Below are 23,942 nucleotides of genomic sequence, written 5' to 3'. Positions count from 1 at the left end.
ATTTCATATCCGTAAGGTCAATTAGTGGGTTTCGGAGTGAGTATGGACTTCCAACTCTAATGTTTTTGTTTGACTTATTCATTTCACTAACAAAACAAGAATCAATGTGGTGAATATTGCAGTGTACTGATATTTGTCTTATAAAATTTAATTAGTTTTTCTTCCTTAGTTGACTTCAGTCAACAACCTTCTATTGACAACCTTAAATTGGTTGAATAGGTTCTAGCAACTTTAAATTGGGTTACAAAAAATATGAATTGATGTTATAACGAACCATAGCCAAGCTTTTTCAAACGAAATTTGTATGCCTTTTGAAGTTTTTGTAGTAAAGATGTCTTTATGCATGCACAATTGTGGAGCGGAAAAAAGAACTATGTATGCTACTCGTAGTGCGCTGTGATGTAAAAAAGACATTTTGCATGCGCAAGGCATGAAGAACACGTATGAATTCTTTTTGTAGTAAAGATGTCCTTATGTATGCATAGATGTCAAAGGTAAAAAACTAGTAATGGCTTAAACGGATAGTTATGACTGTTTGAATTCAATCTATCCTTTCAAAACAGTTGTAACTGTTTCCAGTAAACAATCATATCATTTCGTAAAAAACTGAATGGTAAAAACAATAATGTAAATACAATACTTTAGTTTTTCGTCCCTCCGAGCCCAAAAGCAGCAAGGCCCAAAGCCCATCTTTGACAGATAATATGCACCCAAATTTAAAGCCCAAGGTCGAGAGCTTTAACTTAATTCTTTTCAAGCAATAAGTGAGAGGACTCACTAATGGTATTGTACATCGTCTAGCACGCCATGCTCTTCACATGGCATTGAACTCTCCTCTCTCAACTTTTAATAATCAAATTAGACACCAGTTAATGGACAAGAATGAAGGACCACAAAGTATGTGCTCTGTAATTAAGTATGAACCGGTGGTTTACTCTCTCACTCTCAGCTTGTCTTGTCTTGCAGTTAAGTCAATTATCAAATTAAGAAGTAGCCAAAGAAACCCGCGGTTATGTTAAAAATCTCACACGGTTTGTGACTTTTAACTTCAATTTCCTATGACCTTCAACTTCAATTTCATGCATTGGCGTTAGCAAAAATAAGATAAAAAACTTACTGGTTATGGAAGTGTAGAATCTTTTATAACTCACACGGTATGTCCTCCTTAACAACAGTTATTCAGCTTAATATGAAGGTCTTTAATAGGTGTTTTCTGATAGAAAATATCGCACTATTAGGTGATTTTCCTCTTGTTGCCCGATATACCCCAAGAAAACAGCTCACGTGGGTGGCACATTGTCTTTTAAGACCAAAAGTTTGATGGTGCTGATCAAACGGACCAATGGTGAACGTTTTGTTACATTTAAGGATGTAAATTGACAAAGTTTTAGTTCACAAATGAATTCTAAACACGGATACAAATTTAGGAAGGAATTCTGAAGTTTAGTCTAATGAGTAATGTTAGACTCCAAGTATTTCTCAACCCTTTTGCATAGCATCGTTTCTACATTTCTTAATATAATTCATTTCACGCAGAAGCACTTCCAATGTGCTTAAGTGATTATAATTTATAACCCTCCCATAATTACTTGACCATGGACAGATCTCAGGTGCAAGTGGTGTAAGACTTGGGACGAGACAAACGCCACAAGTAGTACTTATACGACACCTTTAAGCTAAACGCCATCGTCTAACACTATACCAAACGTTATAAAGTGATGGATATATGTAATACACGACAAAAATACACAAAGGTTGTTTGATAATAGCCGTTGTGAGATACAAATATGTATGACGGTGAAAAACCATTGTGAATTAACTTTAAATTACGACACACTTAAGCACAACAATATTGTGAACGGCCGTTTTTTACAGTTGTCTAGTTATTTTTTATAGGATTATATTTCTTGATTCCACTAATTTTGGAATGGTAACGACGATCAATGTAATAGAAAATTGGAAAGTAATATAGTTACATTCATCATTGTCGAAAAGTATAAATTATTTTTAAATTGAAATCAAACAACCCCCAACATTTCCATAAATACCAATTACTTATAACTTCCAGGAGCCATTAAATTACGTGGTTCTCGAAGTCGTGGATCCTTCTTTTCCTCATGATTATTTGAAATAGAGGCTTCGCAACCGAGATGCTAACTAGTGTGATTATAATTACACAAATAAGCTGGAGCGCATTAGAAACAACGGTTTCGTCGCCACCATACCAAAAATATTTAACCGTACTTTGCCCGGGCCGCTTGGGTTCCACTGCTATCTGGGCTGCCCAAAATGCTATCACCATTCCAGCAATGGAATAATTAATAAGACTCGCGGGTGTTGGCAGATGGGTGGATAGGACAGATATCGGACTGGATTCATTATATATCGCAAACACTGAGAGTACGAAGGATAGCCCGTTAAAACCCGAAAATATTTTGTAAGCTGCTTTTTCTCTTAAAACTGATGTTCCATCTTCTTTAAACCCTCCAGGCGGGTTGATAAGGGCTGTAAATGTAACGGTTGCAATGACCGTCGCCACCACAAGTTTCCCATCATTTTTATTGAAGGTCGGATTCGAATAAGCCTGCAAGTTTTCTCTCGTATTTGTAGTATTGACTAGCGTCTCAGACGTACTGATCTCCTCTTGGGATTCAAATTTCTTGAACTCCTGCTTCATTTCTTGTTGAAAATATGGCACAGGAACGACAATGTCTCCCAGGTGGTGAACATTGCGACTTTTTATGATTTCCTAAAACATAAATAAAGTACTACACTTTTAATAAACATATACAGGACTTAAAAACAAAAAGGTAACGAATTTGGATTAAGATATGTTCTGCCTTTGATTCTCTCCAATATAAGAAAAGAAAATAGAGAGTTCAAAGTTGAAATCCAAGGGAAATAAATAAAAGATTTGCATACCTTTCTTCCCGTGTTATTGGCGAGCAAAATGTCGCTAACTTGCAAAAAATTTTTATTGATAGCAGTTCTGTTCAACCTACTGTCTCTCCTTAAAATAGCAACAATTTTACTATTTTTGCGAATAGCAGCTAGATGCCAAGGAGTGTTTCCATCCTTATCTGCTTTGTTTATAAGTATCGCAAGCTTAGGCGTTTTCAAAATGTACTTCACAACATCTATTTTTTCGCCTAAAACTGCTGCATGTAGAGCTGTTTGGCCTTTCTGAGTGACACAATTGCAAATATCAGGACAACGTTGAATCAACTCATCAATTATTTTGGTATGCCCTGCATATGCCGCAACGTGGAGAGCTGACATTCCAAGTTTGTCTGGGATGTAACAAGCAGAGTTAGAATTTTGAATCAGTAGTTTAGCTGCTATAAGGTTCCCTTTCAGTGATGCGTAGTGTAATGGAGTCCACCCTATTTCATCAACTTCTTTGATTATCCCAGGATTTCTGGAAACCATAGATTCCACAATTCCTACAATGTTGATATGCAAAAAATTAGAAATTTTTCTGTGGAATCAAGTATAAACATGAAATAAGGCATACCAACTAAAAAGTCTCCTAAGAAGGACCTTGCTTAGCTGTAGCTGGACTGAGATTCATATCTCAGTTTTGTGGATCATGCTCCAGTTATATGTCGATGGGATTCCATGCATAAGAAGGGTCTAGTAACAAGCAATGTCATGAAGTTAATTACCTTTGTCGGCGAAGTATTTTCGAGTGGCTGCTGCGTGCAAAGCTGTCACACCATTTGTTCCCTGAAAAGAAGGAGATATATGAGTGGGAGTCTCGTTTAAAATATAATCGGCAATGCTGGTAGACCCGGCTCTAACGGCAAGGAACAAGGGTGATTCCTTGATGCTGTAACATGAACAGCACAATTCAGGATCAGCTCTCATCAAAAGCTTCACTACTCCAGCATGATCGTATCGAACAGCAACATGCAAAGCTGTATCCATTTCCAAATTAGTCATCCAGAGTAGCTTTTTGTAAGCCTCACCGTCAATTGGTACCTCTTCTGAATCAACTCCTTCAATAGGTAGCGATATTGTGTGGTCAATGAGGAACTTTACTACTTCATCACATCCTACTCTCGCAGCAACATGTAGAGGAGTTTCGCCGTTCTTGTTGGTGGCCCAAAACCGGGGAGATTCATGATGTATTTTCACTTCTTTGATGAAGTTTATTTGCTTGAATTCAGCTGCAATGTGAAGAATATTGTTCTCTTCAGGTGTTTTCTGAAAGAGATCAGCTGTTAGACGACCGTCTCTAATTTTTTCCAAGAAGCCAACATCGCCAGTTGCAGCTGCTTCATAAAGAGAAGGATTCATGCCTTCCTTCTCTCTCTCTCTCTCTCTCTCTCTCTCTCTCTCTCTCTCTCTCAGATTTCCTATAAAGTACGAAGTTGAAATAAAAGCACAACGCAAATTGCAATGGAGGATTTGTGAACAATGTGTGATCACTTATAGGAGGCGACCGGCAATTCCTAAATGCTAATATTGCCAATTACATGACAAGCAGGTATATATATAGATATACTAAAAGTCAACGATAAGATATCATATAATGCTTATAAACAGATAATTTGCTCATTTTTAATTAAGATTCTAAAAGATGTTAGGTGCTAGTCGGGCGGTAGGATAGAGCATAGCGCCTAGACGGTTAGACGGGGCATATCGTTTAGGCAGAATTAAGTAAATTCATTATATTTCGTGTAAATAAGTGTGTTTATGCTTAAAATATATATAATTTTATCATAAACAACAAAATAGAATGACATATAAATTATGAAGTATGAGAACATAATCAAAACCTGGAGAACAAGCATATAATATGTGTTCATTTCATTTAAGTATTCAACAAGTCTCTTACAATTTATTGAAGAAAAAAATGCAAAATGAAAGTTATCTATTTTCTCTCTAAGTGAGTTGACACCTAGACGGGTGCCTAGACGGTCTAAATGCCCTTTCTTAATTTCAAACATCTAGGCATTAATCGAGACAGTGACTTTTTGAACAAACGATATTATCTCACTAAGGGGTGGGCTTAGCCTCACAATGAGCTAGCAATAATGTTGTTCAAACTCGCTTTTAGTGAGAATCAAACCTAAGACCTCTCACTTACAAATGAAGAGGAATACCACTAAACTACAGTATTAAGTGAATTTCAAAGGAAAAAGAAAACTTTCTATAATTAAAAGAAAAAAAAATACGTTTGTGAGAAGATGATAATTTAGAGTGCTAATAATAGTTCTATTATTTTATTAATGTACGCTTATTGAGACATGGTAACAAATCTAGATTTAGAAATACTTGATAATATTAATAAATTAAAAATAATAATAAAAAAATTAAAAATATATATATATGAAAAAAAACCTTGTCTTTTGCAAAGAAAAATATGTTATTACCATTTTTTTAATAATAGCAAATTGACATGTTATGATAATTATTCATTTTTATTAATTGAGTAAAGTTACACTTACCATAGTTTTCGTATCACATTAATCTAAAGATCAAAGGAGCAGTATCAAGAGGACCAGTATCAAGTAAGCCTAGCTGGGAGTTAGAAGCCATACTTGGCGTACAAATTAATTTAAGGATCAAGGCAACCGTATCAAGTAAGCTTAGCTGGGACCTAGGAATTTAGAAGCCATTACCCTTTATTTTGTCCTTATCATTAAAACTCAAAGTTTTCAAGCCCTTTTCATTAGTTTTCCTTACAAATTAATCTAAAGATCAAATGAGCAGTATCAAGTAAGCCTAGCTGGGACCTCGGAATTTACAAGCCAGACTTTGCCTACAAATTAATCTAAGGATCAAATGAGCAGTATCAACTAAGCCTAGCTAGGAGTTAGAAGCCATACTTTGCGTACAAATTAATTTAAGGATCAAAGAAACAGTATCAAGTAAGTCGACTTAAATGACAAAAATAGTCCCAATAATAAATAATGGGCCAAAATTATTTGACAAAAAATGAGGGTATTTTTATCATTTTATCCTTATTTAGTGGAGATTTTTTCCGAAATGACCAAAATGATTTATGGTAGACAAACTCAAGATCACTTTTATTAATTTCAAATTTCATGGATCAAAGTTAGTTATGCTAACTTGAGGGATCATTTTGGGGTAAAAAAAAACATTTTTATAATTGCTCAAGTGGCACTACCCTTCCAAAAACATCGAAACAAGAGATTCATTTCCTCTGAGGATCTTGTTATATTGTACCTAAACTAAAACCCAAGCAAAAAAGCATTGTTCATTAACAGTGTACAAACTGTTCTGCTCTCCAATTCCTTTGTGTTTTGTTATTTTATTTCCTGTTTGTACAGAAAAAAGAAGAATTTATCCTTTCAGTCCTAGCGTCTGTCATCAGCTTTGGATTCTTTTCGTATTGCCTGCTTTGTACAGTGAAATGATTGCTTGGTCCTTACTCTAGGTAGGGATTTTTAGAATGTTTTTAATATGAAGTTGTCTTTTATTTTAGGGCATTGTCATTGACACTTTAAAAATCTCATTTTGCATTCCAAACTTTCTATAATTTTTTTTTTTTTTTTTGGTGAACAAACAATATTATCTCACTAAGGGGGTATGCTTAGCCTCACAATGGGCTAGCAATAATGTTGTCAAACTCGCCTTTAGTGAGAATCGAACATAAGACCTCTCACTTACAAGTAAAGAGGAATATCACTAAACTACAGTACTAAGTGGCTTTCAAAGGAAAAAGAAAAGTTTCTATAATTAGAAGAAAAATGTACATTTGTGAGAAGATGATAATTTAGAGTACTAATAATAGTTCTCTTATTTTATTGGTATACATTTATTGATCGACATGGTAACAAATCTAAGTTTAGAAATACTTGACAATATTAATCAAAGTAGTAAAAAATAAAACCTGTCTTTTGCAAAGAAAAATATGTTATTAGCATTTTTTTAATAATAGCAAGTTTACATGTTATAATACTTATTTATTTTTATTAATTGAGTAATGTTACGCTTATCTTATTTTTCATATCACATTAATGTAAAGATCAAAGCAGTAGTATCAAGTAAGCTTAGCTAGGATAGGAATTTAGAAGCCAGACTTTGCCTACAAATTAATCTAAGGATCAAATGAGCAGTATCAAGTAAGCCCAGATAGGAGTTAGAAGCCATACTTTGCGTATAAATTAATTTAAGAACCAAAGCAACAGTATCAAGTAAGTCTACTAAAATGACAAAAATACGCTCAATAATAAACAATGGGCCAAAATTATTTGACAAAAAATGAACGTATTTTTGTCATTTTATCCTTATTTAATGGATATTTTTCACCGAATGATCAAAATGATTGATAGTAGACAAACTCAGACACATCTATTAATTTCAAATTTTATGGATCAAAGTTAGTTATGCTAACATGAGGGACCATTTTGGCAAAAAAGAACTTTTTTATTTTTTATTTTTATAATTGCTCAAGTGGCACTGCCCCTTCCAAAAACATTGAAACAAGGGATCCATCTCCTCCGAGGATCTTGTTATATCATACCTATACTAAAATCCAAGCAAAAAAGTATTGTTCATTAATAGTGTACGGATTGTTCTGCCCTCCAATTCCCTTGTGTTTTGTTATTTTATTTCCTGTATGTACAACAAAAAGACGAATTTATCCTTTCAATCCCAGCGTTTGTCATCAGCTTTGGATTCTTTTCGTATTGCCTGCTTTGTGCAGTGAAAAAACAGCTTGGTCCTTGCTCGGCAAGACGCTAAGCGGGGATTTTTAAAATGTTTTTAATGAAGTTGTCCTTTATTTAGGGCGTTGTTATTGACACTTCAAAAATCTCATTTTGCATTCCAAACTTTCTATAATATTTTTTTTAAACAAACGATATTATCTTACTAAGGGGGTGGACTTAGTCTCACAATGGGCTAACAATAATGTTGTCAAACTCGCCTTTAGTGAGAATCGAACCTAGGACCTCTCACTTACAAGTGAAGAGGAATACCACTAAACCGCGGTATTAAGTGGCTTTCAAAGGAAAAAAGATAACTTTCTATAATTAGAAGAAAAAAAATACATCTTGGAGAAGATGATAATTTGGAATGCTAATAACAGTTCTTTTAGTTTATTGATGTATGCTTATTGATCGATATGATAACAAATTTAAATTTAGAAATACTTGACAATATTAATCAAAGTAAGAAAAGAAAAAAATACATGTCTTCTGCAAAGAAAAATATTTTATTACCATTTTTTTAATACTAGCAAGTTGACATGTTATGATACTTATTGATTTTTATTAACTGAGTAATGTTATATTTACTATATTTTTCATAGCACATTAATCTAAAGATCAAAGGAGCATTATCAAGTAAACCTAGCTGGGAGTTAGAAGTCATACTTGGCATACAAATTAATTTAAGGATCAAAGCAGTAGTATCAAGTAAGCTTAGCTGGGACCTGAGAATTTAGAAGCCAAACTTTGCCTACAAACTAATCTAAGGATCAAATGAGCAGTATCAACTATCAAGTAAGCATAGTTGGGACCTAGGAATTTAGAAGCCAGACTTCGCCTACAAATTAATCTAAGTTGTTTTAGCTGTTTCAACTCATAGATAGTTTAACCCGTGATATGTCTTCACACTCTAATTACCAAAAATGGTTTTCTCCAATTGAAAGATACTTACTGTAAGACTAATTAATTGATATATCAATAGAACATAAACAGCCTATGTAAATTGGGTATGCAACTCTTTCCTGTTTGTATTCTCTGTCTCTGATGAAATAGCCTCTTGTTCAACATGTGGGTGTTTAATTTGGTTTTGTCTTCAGTATTAGGAGACCCTGGTTTTTCGTTTTTTGAGGCTTTGTTTGCCGCCTCTGAAGCCCTCTGTATTCAAGCCCTATGACAGTAGTGGTGAGCTTCCTTTTCAAGGATTCAATTCTTTCCAGTAATTAGGGTAATTAAATTGGCTATTGCAGACGCTAATTAAATTGGCTACAGCTACAACACAATTATGCTTAACGAATTCACCATAATTAAAAGTCTAAGCAAAGGATTATTCAACAACTTTGCTTCTAAAATCTCAATTCGTTGTCCAACAACGAATATAAAACTGGCTTTAATTTGGAAGGGAAAAAAAAAATTCCATTCAAAAAATAATAATAAAGCAAAGAACCGCAATCTTTTAATTACTTCCTCTACTAGTTCCATGAGCTATGTGTCCCTTACTTTCTCTGTTATTTTTATATATGTCGTCCAATCGAATCAAGTGCTAAAATTAAAATAAACATCCTTTGGTCAAGTTGGACACTTCTTCAAATAACTTCAAATAATGTTTGGTTTAGGGATCTCTCATATAAGCACAATATTCTCACAATGTTTGGTTCAGGCACCCAAACATCAATTGGGTTGGTGTCAGACTAATGGTAAGTAAACTAAATTTAATATATTTAGTATTACCCCTCGTATTAAATTGTGGAGTGGGGATGCGTAATTCAAACTCAAGACTTTTTTTTCTTTGGTCAACTACTCCAACTTCCATCATTTCTTTGCAGCTGCACTTAGCCAGCTTAAACAAAATTTAAGACAGACGACCAAGTCTCCAAATAATTATGCTTCATTAAATAATGGCTTATGTGTCACGTTAATACTAATCGCGATTGGATTGATTTCAAAACTGTTACATTGAAGAATTCTTAGACGAGACGACTTTTTTTTTTTTTACTTGTATCGATAAGATTCCTAGGGTTGTATTGTCTTTCAATTTTGATTGAATTTATGCCTCTTTCATTGATAGGATTTGTGCCTCTTTCAATTTTGATTGAATCTGGCGACCATTGATTTCTCGAGTGAGAGACGAGGGAGGGAGAGATCGAGTTGTGAGTCTGGGAGATGAGGGGTGTAGGATTGCCATATTCAAAATTTCATTAATGACTACTGTTAACCCATGTTTTGATGATACAAAAAAAGAAAAACTAACGAAAAGTTTAAAAAAACTTAGTTTTAATGAAAAATAACAAATAAAGGTATAGTGATTAGGACTAGAGAAGGGTAAAAATATGATTGTTCGTTAAAAATGAACAGTACCTAAAGTGTTTCGTTAAAACTTTATAAAAATAAAAAAAATTGGTTTTCGAAAGCAGCTGAGAACTGCTAGGGCTTCCGCTTTTCGGCTTGGGCTTGCTTGAGTTACCAAACACAAATTGGAGCCCGGCTTTTTTTCCCACCTCTACTTTAAGTTAAGCAAGTCCCAAACCAGTGCTTAATCAGGTGTCTCCACAAAGCACACACCATTGACATTCTCAAACATAATCGTAAGTTCTGTACATTAGTAAATAAACAAATGATTAGCACGACCCACAATAGGTGACCCCTCTCCCCTCCCTCTCCATGCCTGCAGGCTACAAGAATATAACCTCTATGCTCACACCTTAACCGAATGAAGTACATGCATCGTCATCAGCTTTTAGTAGCAGTTCTCGCTGCTGTACCAATTATATTCCACCCCCTCTCCTTTTCCCTATGACTAATAGGCTTCTGGCTTTCTTTAGTTCCGGCCCTTCTGCCATTTCCTAGCAACACCCTGTGCGCCATCCTCCCTCGGCTTCCAATGGAGACTCTAACCTTCTCCATCCCTACATTCACGCCTTTTCTCATGTGCGGCGGCATTGGGGACTTTATCTGGATTTTCTTTTGGAGGCTTCTTCTCACTATGCTGTTTAGCTTTTTCCCGCCATTTCTGATGACTTTAGGACTGCTACAAGGTGTCTGTTCTGGCATGCAGTCAGTCTCAGGCACATCCGGATCAACTTTCTTAGCAGCATCGCATGCTATGGGTGCCAATGGTAATGCAGGTGGTGGGGATTGGACACGGAGTGGTACACTTGGGAGTGGGATTAGGGAGTTGCGCCTTGGAGCTGCGGTTACTGGAATCCGCTGAAATGTTGGACAAATAGAGGCTCTTCCGGTTTTCTTTGGAACAAGAAACTGTTCAGCCATTTCGGGGTTGTTTTCTTTCTCTGTAGCATCAACATGCTTGACAAAACCATCCGATGTATGAAAAAAGGGTGCTGAGGGTTTGTTGTTGGTCTTCTCCGTTAATGGTTGGAGAGGGTTTACTTGATCTTTTCCCAATGCACTGCCTGTTTCATTGAGGATCTTGTGACTTGCTAATGGTCGGTTTGTAAACGGTGGCCTTGTGGGTGCAATAGATTGCTCATCTTGTTGATGTTTGACTTGCTGCTGGTGTTGCTCGGCTATCTTTGTGTCAACATGCTGACGTGCCAGCTTTCTCTCGATTAAAAGTTGTGCTTCCAATTCTTTTACCTGAAAAATGCACTACATTAGTACCTGAAACTCTTATACTTGATGAATATAAACTGAAAAAGGGACCTTTTGTATACAATACCTTGTCTTGCAGGTTTTTATTCTTCAGGTCTCTTTCTTTTATCTTCAGTTCTAATCCATGAACTGTTTCCTCCATCTTCCTGATCTGTACATCTTTGCTCTTGGCGTCTAGCTTGGTTTTCTCAAACTAGCATACCAAGGATCCGAGATTGTTAGAAATTTAAGAGAAGAATTATTCAATCACAATGGTAGCAAAATGTCAAGGTTTTAAACAAAATCTGGAATCTGCATTAGCGTCAAGCACAGTAAATTACCGTCTGTTTGTATCTCAAAATTTCAGTAGTGTCCAGTTGCCTCTTTGCCGGACCCAACTCTATCCCTCGCACTCTACTTGCAAAGTTCAGTGAGCAAAGTGTCTCGCTCACATCATTTTCATTAGGACTTATCTGAACAAACATGAGTGTCTTCGAGTCTCCTCCTGAAACAACGAATAATATTCATTAGTTTTACGTTTAATTCATCCAAGAAACCAGAGAATAAAAAAATATGAACTTGGAATATTAAACAACTCAGAATAAGAATTGTCGATTCTTCTGTGATCCAAATGAAGTACCTAGAGAGTCTTGAAGCAAGTGAGTAAGCTTCGAGTTCCTGTACAGAAGACATAATTTAGTATAAGAAAGTAATAGCTGAATGCATAATGTGGCAACTTGGCCAACATAAACAAAGAGCTATTCATTAACCTGAAAGGTATGTGTGAGCTTTTAGTTGCAAGTGCAGATATGACATCACCAAGGGAAGACAGAGATCTATTTATGTTTTGAGTTTCCTTGAGTCGTTCTCCTTGCACTTCTGTCTTCGCTACACGCTCACTCCCGGCTAGATCCACCAACCAGAGCTTACTTCTTGTGCATTCCCCATTCAACAAATTCTCTCCCTTCACCATTACACAGTGTATGCTGCATTTAGAGAGGACCACTCGAACATTTAGCAATCGATCTTGTTCCAGAGCCTATTTGACACAAATTAGAACTAATTTGACTGTAACCAAGATAGACAGACCAATGTGACCGGCTACTATGCTCGTTGGCATTGGTTGAGCCAACAGCCCTTGCATTACTGCCAGTTCGCAAAACTTCCCAGACTTCACTCATGTTGTTTACATGTGCCTCAACCAGACCTGGAACATGATGTATCCCCTCACCGACTTGTCTTATTTCTAGCCTACAAAATTATCGCAATACTGTGAGATGCTATTATCTTGAAATGATCCCATAACGTACCATCCTTCGCACTCGAAGACATGGAACATCAAGAGAACTGAACTGAAAGTATCAACGGGTGTGAGGAGAAATGAATATAAAAACTTGACATGCATAGCGAATCATCACATTAGAAAAACCGAATGTTAAGAAATGGAAATAGAAAGATTTCCCACTTTTAAGATGTAGAAAATCAACCGCACGGTGATATTTTAAATGCAAGCTAAATGGGTGGAATTTTATGAAAAAATAAAAGCATGTCTAATTATGATAAATGACTTTCCTTCAACACACGAATTTAGAAGAAACCACATATCAAGGAATATACAGTAGTAAAAGGATCTTTCACCAGATTTGGAAGGAGGAAAAAGAAGAACGATGGGTAAGGATCTTACCTTTTGGCAGCTGTTCCTGGCTGATTCCCTGAAACTAGTAAATCTCGTATCTGCTCGTTGTAGACTTCTAAAACGCTAACTGATACATCATATCGATGTAACTTTTTTCGCTCTCTAATTATACGAAACAATTCCTGAAGAGTCCTAAAATTGACTCCTCGAGCTTCTTCTGTCCCCTCCATTGTAAAGGTTTTTCCACTTCCGGTCTGCCCATATGCGAATATGCACACATTGTACCCATCTAAAACCGATGTTGCAAATGGAGCCGTGTCTTCGAAAACATCAACTAAATAGGACAAAGAAAAAAGGAAACATATTACTGTATGGAGCTTTTGTACTTCTATAGATATACCAAACAAAAATCATGTATATTATTGTTTGTATACCTTGTTCTGCTTGAGGACCAAATACAGCATCAAACTTGAACGTCTTTCTGGTGACCCCATTTGATTTGACACTGAGCTCACCATCTTTAGCAGATTCAAATTCAATAGCCATTGCAGCTCCTGCTGCAACTTCCTCGGTGTTTAGAGGCCTGCAACGGCAAAAGACCCTTATGTTTCCTACAAGCGAGAAAAATTAATGTCAGAAATCCCCTTCTATTTCATACCCTTTTAGACCTCTTCAACTAAATATAGCCAACTCCTAACCTTTCAACTCTAGCACCTTGTTGTAGAGTTCCTTCCGTTCTTTGGCCCCTTCAATAAACTTAGTCTTCAGATCATTATGCAAATTTACTTGCTGATTTACTATTGCAAACGTAAAACAGCCAGAGTCAGAAAAACCAAAACAAATATCTTATCTTGAAATTAAAAAATGTCATCACCTGGAACGCATGGGCACGTCTAACTTACAAGTGGAACGAATGGTAGACCTCATTTCATTCATATCTTCAAGGCACTTCTTATATGCCAAAGCCTCCTCTGATAGCTTGATGTGGTCCATTTTCATGATCTGTTGAATCAAACTTTTTCAAATCACTGCAATGATATCCAGTGTAGTCAAAAGGCATCTTGTTATTTACAGCTTCGTACCTTAAGTTTTCTTGTCAAATCTCTCAATGACGAAAACCATCTGCTCTTTTCTTTCACTTGTCCCTCGATGGCGAAAGCTGCAATGGGCAAGCATCAATGTACCATGTTTGCAGATGGTTCAAACGGTTAAGAGGCACAGAATACTATTACTATACCCAAAGATCCAACATGCATAGACTTGCGCATGAGTTCGTTTTGGAGTTCCTTTAAAGAACTGCAAGCTTCTTGGCATTCTCTACTCTTGGAATAGTTTTGCTTTTTCAACTCCTCCAATGCACTCCTCATCTCTTGTAATTCCTTCTTCTGTTTCTCATAACATATTAGCAGCTTATGATAGTCTCCTTCTCCGTCGGTATTACCTGTATCCTGTAATGAAATGATTTGCACAGAAGATCTAAATATCCTAATTTATTTTGCTGCTAAACTATATCGAAAGTGAGAGTGTTTAAGAAGCTTTACCTTTGGTGATCCACATTCTGCCACGCTGCTCAGGAAAGCATCAGTGCAGCCTCTGTTGTTGCTCGTATTGGGAAGGGAAGCTTCCTCTAACTTGTCATTTTGCGCCAGAGGCGGAAGAAGCTCGAATGAAGCTTCAGGTGACAAATCTTCCCTAAAAGTTTGGCACAATGTGGTGGAGAACTTCACAGTTGGAGTCTTATGGGTATCTGTTACTTGAGACTCATCGATTCCATTCTCAAAAGAGAGCTCAATAGAAGAATCCATCTTTTGATGGAACTTGCTTTCCAAGAACTCAGGGGAATCTCCATAGCTCGTTTGGGGTAAATCGGGTGACCCAGCACAGATCACCAAATCAGGAGAAGTAAGCGAAAACCCCACCATTGACCGGCCTGAAAAAACAAGTAAGATAATCAAATTCTAGAAAACTCTGAAGTCAAATCCAAGAATTCTGGCTAAATTTACTGATAGTAAAAAGGAAAGGCTACTCCAATTTACCATCATTTGAAACTGGGTCCCTGGATTTTGGCGTACTAACGACTCCCGAGCTCTCAGAATTTTCCTGAGAGCAATCTGCACCGACTGAAATCAAGAAACCGAATCACTACACCTGACTGATCCTAAGCAGATCCAAATCCACAAATAGACTCATAATTCAATTCCCGCAATTGGGATTCAGAGAGAACACAAATCGAATACTGAGAAACCAAAAAAGAAGTAAAAGTCTGGTTCTTTTCTCATGAAATTACCTTCATTTGCATCCGCATCGTGATAATCAGGATCCACCATTGTCAAGCGCTGCAACTGCGAGCAAAGCCAATTGTCTGCCAAAGCACAAAAGAGAGGCAATCAACATCAAGTAATTATACAACCACTCATGAAACTGAAATCTCGGACTTACAGTCAGAGGGAGAGTTGTTGGTGGCGGCAGTGGAGCTGTTCCGAGGAGAGTCGCACTGGTCCTGCTCCTCCATTAATTGATAAATGCCGAATGTTCTGCTGCTCAAACCGCCGTCGTTTTGAAATGAATTAATCAACGACTATGATGATGGCGATGATGAATCTTTATCGGCGAACCCCAAAAAGGTAAGTGGGAAATTTGAATCTAACGAACACCGAAGGAAAGAAGAGAAAGGCGTTAATCTCGTTGGCCCATTCAATCTCTCTGCGTTACGCTTTTTCGGAGGCAAATGAGAGTCGAACGACCGTTGGCTTTTTTCGAATTTTGAAATTTCTTGGCCGGGGAACGAGCGTAGGTGATCATAGCTTTTCTGGACTGTAGCTTCTCCCACGTGGCACTTTTATCTTTTGTCAAGTCCCTTTGATTTTTCCTAAGTTGTTTTCGGATCCTTTGATTCTTTGTATTTTTGGCTTGATCTTTTTATAATGTACGAAATTAGAATCATATCCATATAAACTATTCAAATTACTCCCAATCGATTGTCAGAGATATTCAAACTCGAGTGCAAAAAATTAGCACTTTGTTCTGATTAACTAATTTAACCCACATTTCCATCGTCATATGTTACTCATTAAATACAAATTTGACACAGCAAAAGAATTGTACAATATATTCATCAACTCTAATCATATATATTGTTTGAAATAACGTTGTTAGTACTCCAAAAATATTAAGGTGCATTACAAGGGAAATTTTGTATAACAGAAGGGTGCAAGATGACATTTTCAAAGTGAGATGAGATGATGCATCAAGGCCAGATCGTCATAAAGAATTTTGTGACTTTTTTCTGAAACTTTAATGTTGTGTTACAAGTGCCCTTCTTCCCCAAATTGGAACTACAAGGAACTTGATGAATGTCCCTTTCCCTCTTTACAAAACAAGATCAAGTCTACATTGTATGAATTATATACAGTGTAATACCATACAACACAAGGGTACATTCATCTTCGCATCAGATTCTTAGCACCTCACACTCAAATTAAACGCATGTGCGGGTACTGACCGATGCAAACCAGTCGAGGCGCCGATCATAGTGGTATGCCGGGCTGAGGGTGATCGTATTTTGCTTCCGTCAAAACATGCGCAAAAGAGGATTCTTCAATTTTGCACCTTTCTTCCTGTTCCTTCCACTGCAGCTGCCATTGAAGCGGACGCCTCTTCAAGAGTCCGCTTCTTTTGAACTGTGTTGAAGAACACAAGGCTATCTCCTTCCTCCCAGTCGTCGTAGTCTTCCACCCCAATTCCACACTCTAGTCCAGCATTTACCTAGCCAAGAGGAGAAAATATAGCTCATCACCAACAGAAGACATTAAAGCACATGCCAAGTACCAAAAGAATTCTAAACGTGGGATCACCACGAAATCTGAGCCAACTTAAAGAAACGCCAAAAACAAAATTGTAAAAACAAGAAAGAAAACCTCTGTCAAAGCTAAAGTTTGACACCGACTATGTACTTTGATCAAAATTAATTATTAGTTTTCGTGTATTCACTAACTTGTACAATATATAGTATCATGAACTAAATCTTTTATGCCGCAGTGGAAATGCAGATACATGCCTACGAAGAACGAACACAACTGAAGCTAAAGGTTCTATCATTCAGCTATCTGTGTACTTTGAAATCCAGGCTGGCCGCAGATCCAGAGGACAGGAAGTATGCAACATGCTCTAGGCTGTGACTTTTAAGTATATCTATTTTACAATTCCCATACACTAGGTTGCTCGCTCCCCTTTTTGCAATTTTCTATAAATTAGACAAAATGACCCATACAATTAAAGTAAGCTATAAAAATTACCTCTTTCACAACTTCCTTGACCCGTTTCAATGAATCAACAAGGCCAACATGTACTACTTTTCCCCTTCGAATGACCTCCACGCCACAGCCTTTAACAACTTTTCCCTCATTTATCATGCATCCAGCAACACGACCACTACCAGAGCTGAATATGGCCCGGACTTCTGCTGATCCAATTGTTACTCGTTCCTATTGATACACAAGTAATAATGTCAAAGGTAAATCTGTCTGAAATTTCCAACAACATTAATCCCCTAAAATTCAACGCTTTCAATAAAATTAAAACCAAAGAGATAAGGTGCTTAAGTTTATTGATACCTCAACAGGCTCTAGGAGTCCTTCCATCGCATTTCGTACATCATCAATGAGTTCATATATAACTCTATATAGGCGAATCTCAACCCCTTTGTTATCTCCATAGCTTTTTACAGATCCTGGTACTTTGACATTGAATCCAAAAATTATAGCTTTGCTAGCAGCAGCAAGATCAATATCGCTGGTGCTCACATCGCCTGTTGTTTCCAAGAGAAATTTCAAGGTGACATTATCTTGTGGAAGCACCTGCAGGGCTTGTCTGACAGCCTCGATGGATCCCTAAACATGATAGGGGAATTTATGGTATAATTACAGTATAGTTTAAATAAATACTGAATCACTGATTATCAAAGGACCAGTTACCAGATAGATTTTTCAATGTAGCGGGAACACAGCCTGCTACACCAAGTGTCATGATACAAATATTTGGAAATTTATTTTTCAAGTATCCAACCATTTGAATTATAACACTTGGTGTAACGGGCTGTGCTCCCAGTACACTGCAAAATCTCTCCAGTTACCAAACTAATTACTGACTCATGACAATTAGATGAATATGCATACCTGAAGATCAACCTTCAGAATAATATTTAGCTGGTGCAAGTCTATTCCCGACAGCTTTCCTGCTGAGACTGCAGAAGCTAAGGAAGAAAGAGTAACCCTGCCATCGCCAGCCTTGGCTGATATACGTTCATTTCGCAATGACTCAGCACGCAACTCTGCCCTTTCACGTGCAATATCAAGGGAGCTGACAACTTCAAATTCATCACCAGCAATAGGAACATTGTTTAATCCAAGAACCTACAAGAAAACAAAGAGATTGTCATTCAGGGCAGTGAAACTAGTATCATGCACCAAAGGGGGCATAATAAAACATTAAGGAGATATAGTTTTCACGAATTCCAGGAATATGTGGAAGCAACGTTTAAAGAATAATGTCATTAAAGATCAGAGAAATCTGTACCAAATCAAACCTGCTTACAGTTATGTTACAAACATTAACGATTACAGACAGCTGTGCCGTTTTATCTTGTCAAATGTAATTGCTTATAGTAATCATAATGCCAGCAAAATGGCAAGTAGAGGAGTAACATGTACCAATACAAACACTTGCATGTCAAGAGCCATACTGATTAACTCGAGATTATAACTGCTGTGACAGCATACGGAAAACCCAAATAATGAACAGGTACCAATGCAAACACTTGCATGTCAAGAGCCATATTGATTTACGTGAGATTACAACCCAAAAGCTGTCACAGCATCTGGAATATCCAATGCCCTATCTGTTGCGTCTTTATAATAGAAACTAGAAAGGAACCCAGGTACAGTTGACCATTCAATGTGCTTGCAAAAATGTTGCTGACTAGTTTGCCACTTCAATTGCAACCAAACTTGCAAAATTTCACCATCACATCACTTAAGTATCTCGCATATGTCGCCTTGTAATTCTCCAATTAGAACCCCTACAATGAATTTTGGGTCTACTTGATCCACTTAAATTGCAAACAAACTCGCAAAATTTCAATATCTACTTTTGAATTAAGCCACCACTTAAAACAACAGAAAAATAATTAAAGAAGATCAAATCAAAAGTACAAGAAGAAGAATATGAACAACAACCTGAACAGGTATAGAGGGTCCAGCTTCATCGACACGATTTCCACCATCATCAAACAAAGCACGCACCTGACCATAGCGATTACAAAGAGTCCTTCATGTTAGTCAAAAGGGTGGCCATTTGAGCCACATAAAGGTGGATTAGATCTAAGTAAAAGAGATGTTCGAAATTGTTATCCACCAACCTTTCCAAATGCTCCTCCACAAACTACTATGTCCCCTTGTTTGAGGGTTCCATTTTGCACTATAAGTGTAACTACAGGTCCTTTAGATTTATGAAGACCAGCCTCGATGACTGAGCCTTTTGCACTTCTATGAGGATTTGCCTTTAAATCTTGCAACTAGAACAATCATATAAATGGTTAGTATACAAGAAGGAGAATAGCTAATTTGTAAACATCCATAGACATCAAATTTACCTCTGCAACTAGCATAACAGTTTCCAAAAGCTCATCGATATTCTTCCCTTTAAGAGCACTAATCTGTTCAAACCAATGCAGGAAAGCACTCAGAAAGAGTTTAAAACATAAATGAAATATGCAAGCACAACTTCTCTGCATGAATACCAACCTGGACCATTGGGATGTCACCACCCCAGTCCTCTGGCATTAGGCCGATAGAAGAAAGCTCTTGCATAACTCGATCTGGATTAGCTCCATCCTTGTCTATCTGGTACAATAAAAATAGAGAAAATTGAGATTCAACAAATCGGGATGCCATGTGAAATGCAAGCAAAACATCAATTCTTCCTTTTTCTTTATTCTAATAAAAAGTTTTAACAAATAAAATACTACCGCTGTGTTTGGCATACCTTATTTATAGCAATTACAATTGGCACTCCAGCAGCTTTAGCATGAGCTATGGCCTCTTTTGTTTGCGGGCGGATTCCATCATCAGCTGCCACTACAATGATAGCAATGTCTGTCACCCTTGTTCCACGAGCTCTCATTGCACCAAATGCCTACAGGAATGGATATAATAGATCACCTAAAGGAAATTAAAAATTTTTAAAAAAAACAAAAAATCTAAAGGAAATAAAAGTGCAGGAAAGTTACAGAACCCGAATCCAGAAAAATGAAGATAAAACAAGGTGCTTAAATGCAGAGAGAGAGAGAGAGAGAGAGAGAGAGAGAGAGAGAGAGAGAGAGAGAGTTTTCCAAGTGTTAACAACAGGGAACTGATTGTACCTCATGTCCAGGAGTATCAAGGAAAACACATGATCGCAACTTTCCATCAATTGGTACAAGCACCTTATATGCCCCAATTCCTTGTGTAATTCCACCAGCCTCTGAGGCAGCAACCTGTGAATATATACCAGTTTATTAGCACCAATTTCACATAGCTCCACAGTTTAATACCAATGCCAAACTGTAAGTGGACATTCAATATATTATTACCAAACCATTGAATTAAGTGTTTAAGTTTACCAAAAATAATGAAGATCCAAAATCATGTACACTAAGGTCATTTCAAAATAAACTGAAAGGAGGAATTAGAGTATTATAGCAGTACTGTTTACCTTGCTCTTCCGGATATGATCCAACAGGGTAGTCTGCCAAGTGACCAACAGAAAATATTAGAAATGCTGAAGTATAAATACAAATTATAGAATAAAATAAAATAAACAACAGGAACTACAAAAGAAACGAGGATGCAAAAAAACAGACTAGGAAAATATAAACAAATGAATGACACTTACCTTGCCATGATCCACATGACCCATTATAGTGAGGACGGGAGGTCTGTCTTGTAGTTTGTCTAGGTCATCTTCATCAAGTATTTCCTTCTTTCTTGCCATTTCTTCCACCTTCACAGGATCAACATCTATAACTTCCACGTCATACTCTTTACAAATCATCTTTACCATATCTTTGTCCAGAGTTTGAACCCCATCCGGCTTAATTCCCATAGAGTACAGATATCCAAGAATTTCGGATTCAGTTGTTGCCAAATGGAACGCCAAATCGTCTACCAACATACCATCTTCACTGACCTCTAGAATTTCGACTTTAACAGGAGCCGCCTCTTTCTCAGCCTGAAGTCTCGCTGCCTTCCTGCTTGCTTTATTCCACTTCCTCCCTTTCCTTGCTGCTCCAGGAATAGAGACATTGAGTTCCGACGTATCTTCGTCCAGAATATCCTCAGCAACTTTCCGCCTCCGTAGTCCAGCTGCATCTTTCTTCCGAAACCCTTCTTTGACCTTTCCAGGGGAAGGGCCCTTTCCTGGTTTTGAAGGAGCTAAAACTGCTTGAGAAATCACAGAATCAACCACTGCCTTTTTGGAAGCAAATTTGTCAATCAAAATTGGTCCCTTCCGTTCTTTAGTTTTTGTGGACGAATCAGCTTCATCAATCTCTGATGACTTTGGAGCTGCCCCCACATCCTTCAACACAACAGGTTTCTTCACTGTGGGTGGAGGAGCTGTAGAAGGCTTTGCTTGTAATGTTGGTTGAGGTCTCAAAGGGGGCCGAGGGGTTCTTAAAGGAGCACGGGGTTGAGACTCTACCTTTACCTCTCCTCCCGTCTTTGTCTCCTCATTCTGAATTGTATTACTAACTTTAGGTGATTCCTTTACAACCTTTTTCACAGTTGCAACCGTGTCTCCTTTACGCCACACACTTTTCAAAGTTTTAGACTTACTAGTTGCTGCTGTGTCCACTGGTTTAGCATTTCGCAAATTAACACTTGCATTCGATGGTGCAGGTTTATTTACAGAGCCACTATCCATCTTAGTACCCAATTCACCGACTCTTGCAGTTTCTAACTTTTCAGCCTTCTCCAAAACCTCTCCAAGCGATTCAATCACCGTATTTCTCTCTTCTTCGTTTTCTTCATCTGAATCCCCACTAATTCTTGAGGGGTCCCAGTCAGCCGCATCAATACCTAAAAGGGGTTCAGTACTGGAACCCCCTGAGGACTTCAATACTGGCTTCGGACTGGGCTTAAGTACAAAATCAGCACTGGCATCAGAAACAACTTTAGTTCCTCCATAGTCGTTAGAATCAAGGGATACCTCATTGCCTTGCTCGGCAACAAAATCAGTAGTTGTGACCGAATATTTACACACGGATAACCTTAGACAATGCCATCTCCTACTACCCTTGAAACTTGTCTTAGGCAAAGAAACTTTCCTAACAAGCAAGCGTGACCTTTCGGATGAACCCGCAATTGTAAGACCTCCCCAACTAACCAGGGAAACCAAAGAAGCCATTGTTCCCTGCATGCTTCCTACCAGAACTAGCATGGAGACCCCACAACACAACCACCCATAAATATTCTGAACTCTCTCCCACACAAAAATGTAAACTTGTATGGAAACTACTACAATTTAAACAAAATTCGAGATACCCAATACTCCAATTCAACAACTAACAACAAAAGTATAGTTCCCAACACAAAAAACACACAAAAAAAATGGAACCCCAAATCAAAAATCCAACACTTGGTAGAGAAAGATAGCAGCTTTACCTCCCTCCAAGAACAATGATTGAAATTCCAGCACTTGGGTTTGTTGGGCTGATAGAGAAAGAGAATGAGGAGAGAGAGAGGGTGGTGTGTGTATGTAAACAGGAAGTTGGGAAAGAGAGTGAGGACAGAGAGAGGTTGAGGTTGTGGTCGTGGTTGTGTATATGTGTGGCTGCTTCTTTACCTATCAAAATACATTTGCGATAAGGCAACGTTTTCTAATTCCATCCTCTCTCTCCCATAATATTTGTAGTTTTCCTGCAACCTTGCCTTTGACGGTAAAACGCATAATAATATCAAAGCCTCAAAGAGGAACGAAGGCAGTGCGAGAGACGACGCTGTTGGGTATGTTGGGATTTTGGCACCGTCCAAGCCGCTGAAATTTCAGTACCAACTAAAACCGGTGGTTCTCATTTCTTCCTTTTTTTTTTTTTTCTTTTTTTTTTTCTTTTTTTTTCCCCTTTTTATTGACATTTCTTGAATTTTTTTATTAAATTCTCAATTCTCAAAATATTTTCAATTATTAGGAATTTCAGAAAAAAAAAATTTAATAGGAATTAATTATTGTACTAACTTTGAAGTTTATCACGGTACAAGATACTACCTATATAATTTGTGTGATATTTTCTTACACTTGTAAATGAAAAATTTACCTCAACTTATGTAAATGACAAGTTAAGTAATTAATCAATTTGACTTTACTTATATGTGGCCCATTCAACGAAGGCATGGGTTTAGTTTCATGCGGTTCAATTTTTTGTCTAAATCGAAAACCATACTAAAATTACTAGTTCAATTCACTTTGACTTTCTTTTATTTTTTTTAATTCAATTCTTTTTCAGTTTAGTTTTTTTCTTGTTCGGTTTGATTTCGTTTTTTTAATAAAATCTGAAATTACAATTCCGTCCCGATCACGCCACGGTTCATATTCTGTTAATTATTTTTCTTTGTATTTATTTATAATTTTTAGACCTTTGGATGACATTTTTGTTTTGCAATCCAAGAGTACAGGTTGCGCCACGTGGACAACATGTCGTGCGGGCTCCACCTCCTACATTTTTGTCAGACCACTCGCACTCAAGCAAGCGTGAAACGCATATGCCTGGCGCAAAAAATTATAATGTGGGTTGAGCGTTTGTAGCATGATTGAGCAGTAGGACTTGCTTCCTTTTCATTGTAGGCCGACTGATTGTGCTTAGAGCACTTCCAGTGTAGGAAGGCCCCCCATGGCAATTGACAATTGAATTCCCTTTACTGAATAGTAACTACCTTTAATGAACAGTAATTGCATTTTGCATCTCCACTCTTAAACTGAATAGCCATGGCAATAGGTAATAAAAT

The 23,942-nt window shown here is 37.3% G+C and overlaps 3 protein-coding genes across 3 annotated transcripts; all 3 read right to left on the bottom strand.

Annotated features, from left to right (window-relative positions):
• Positions 1-1,938: 1,938 nt before the first annotated feature.
• Positions 1,939-4,474, bottom strand: LOC103946061 (ankyrin repeat-containing protein ITN1-like). The gene is made up of 3 exons (XM_018647146.2): positions 3,666-4,474; positions 2,923-3,443; positions 1,939-2,749 (listed from the first exon to the last, which is right to left on the bottom strand). The coding sequence occupies exons 1-3, from the start codon at positions 4,297-4,299 to the stop codon at positions 2,075-2,077; spliced, it is 1,830 nt and encodes a 609-aa protein (XP_018502662.2). The 5' UTR covers positions 4,300-4,474; the 3' UTR covers positions 1,939-2,074.
• Positions 4,475-10,209: 5,735 nt separating this feature from the next.
• LOC103946060 (kinesin-like protein KIN-14Q) lies at positions 10,210-15,661 on the bottom strand. Its single transcript, XM_018647147.2, has 16 exons — positions 15,346-15,661; positions 15,194-15,268; positions 14,943-15,026; positions 14,448-14,836; positions 14,144-14,354; positions 13,989-14,065; positions 13,809-13,908; positions 13,605-13,703; positions 13,341-13,517; positions 12,955-13,240; positions 12,360-12,521; positions 12,041-12,256; positions 11,911-11,948; positions 11,612-11,775; positions 11,359-11,484; positions 10,210-11,276 (listed from the first exon to the last, which is right to left on the bottom strand). The coding sequence occupies exons 1-16, from the start codon at positions 15,416-15,418 to the stop codon at positions 10,410-10,412; spliced, it is 3,144 nt and encodes a 1,047-aa protein (XP_018502663.2). The 5' UTR covers positions 15,419-15,661; the 3' UTR covers positions 10,210-10,409.
• A 506-nt stretch (positions 15,662-16,167) lies between these two features.
• LOC103945944 (translation initiation factor IF-2, chloroplastic) lies at positions 16,168-22,964 on the bottom strand. The gene is made up of 12 exons (XM_009356539.3): positions 20,836-22,964; positions 20,656-20,688; positions 20,324-20,437; positions 19,948-20,097; positions 19,707-19,805; positions 19,556-19,618; positions 19,322-19,477; positions 19,140-19,205; positions 18,081-18,317; positions 17,520-17,795; positions 17,202-17,390; positions 16,168-16,671 (listed from the first exon to the last, which is right to left on the bottom strand). The coding sequence occupies exons 1-12, from the start codon at positions 22,378-22,380 to the stop codon at positions 16,504-16,506; spliced, it is 3,096 nt and encodes a 1,031-aa protein (XP_009354814.2). The 5' UTR covers positions 22,381-22,964; the 3' UTR covers positions 16,168-16,503.
• Between the last annotated feature and the right edge of the window lie 978 nt (positions 22,965-23,942).

The sequence above is a fragment of a genome, unplaced genomic scaffold (genome assembly GCF_019419815.1).
Source record: "Pyrus x bretschneideri cultivar Hongxiangsu unplaced genomic scaffold, Pyrus_bretschneideri_v1 Contig50, whole genome shotgun sequence".
Lineage (NCBI taxonomy): Eukaryota > Viridiplantae > Streptophyta > Magnoliopsida > Rosales > Rosaceae > Pyrus > Pyrus x bretschneideri.
The sequence above is the reverse complement of the archived record's forward strand: the minus strand, read 5'-3'. Positions and strand labels throughout refer to the sequence as shown.

Excerpts from the sequence above, each read along its gene's own strand:
- LOC103945944 (XM_009356539.3), bottom strand. The coding sequence starts at position 22,380 with ATGCTAGTTCTGGTAGGAAGCATGCAGGGAACAATGGCTTCTTTGGTT. Across the intron at positions 19,206-19,321 it reads GTGGAGGAGCATTTGGAAAG|GTGCGTGCTTTGTTTGATGA; the intron begins GTTGGTGGATAA and ends CGCTATGGTCAG. Across the intron at positions 18,318-19,139 it reads GACCCTCTATACCTGTTCAG|GTTCTTGGATTAAACAATGT; the intron begins GTTGTTGTTCAT and ends GTTTTCTTGTAG.
- LOC103946060 (XM_018647147.2), bottom strand. The coding sequence starts at position 15,418 with ATGGAGGAGCAGGACCAGTGCGACTCTCCTCGGAACAGCTCCACTGCC. Across the intron at positions 15,269-15,345 it reads CAACAACTCTCCCTCTGACT|ACAATTGGCTTTGCTCGCAG; the intron begins GTAAGTCCGAGA and ends GTGCTTTGGCAG. Across the intron at positions 11,277-11,358 it reads ATAAAAACCTGCAAGACAAG|GTAAAAGAATTGGAAGCACA; the intron begins GTATTGTATACA and ends TGCATTTTTCAG.
- LOC103946061 (XM_018647146.2), bottom strand. The coding sequence starts at position 4,299 with ATGAATCCTTCTCTTTATGAAGCAGCTGCAACTGGCGATGTTGGCTTC. Across the intron at positions 3,444-3,665 it reads AAAATACTTCGCCGACAAAG|GAATTGTGGAATCTATGGTT; the intron begins GTAATTAACTTC and ends TCAACATTGTAG. Across the intron at positions 2,750-2,922 it reads CCAATAACACGGGAAGAAAG|GAAATCATAAAAAGTCGCAA; the intron begins GTATGCAAATCT and ends TTTATGTTTTAG.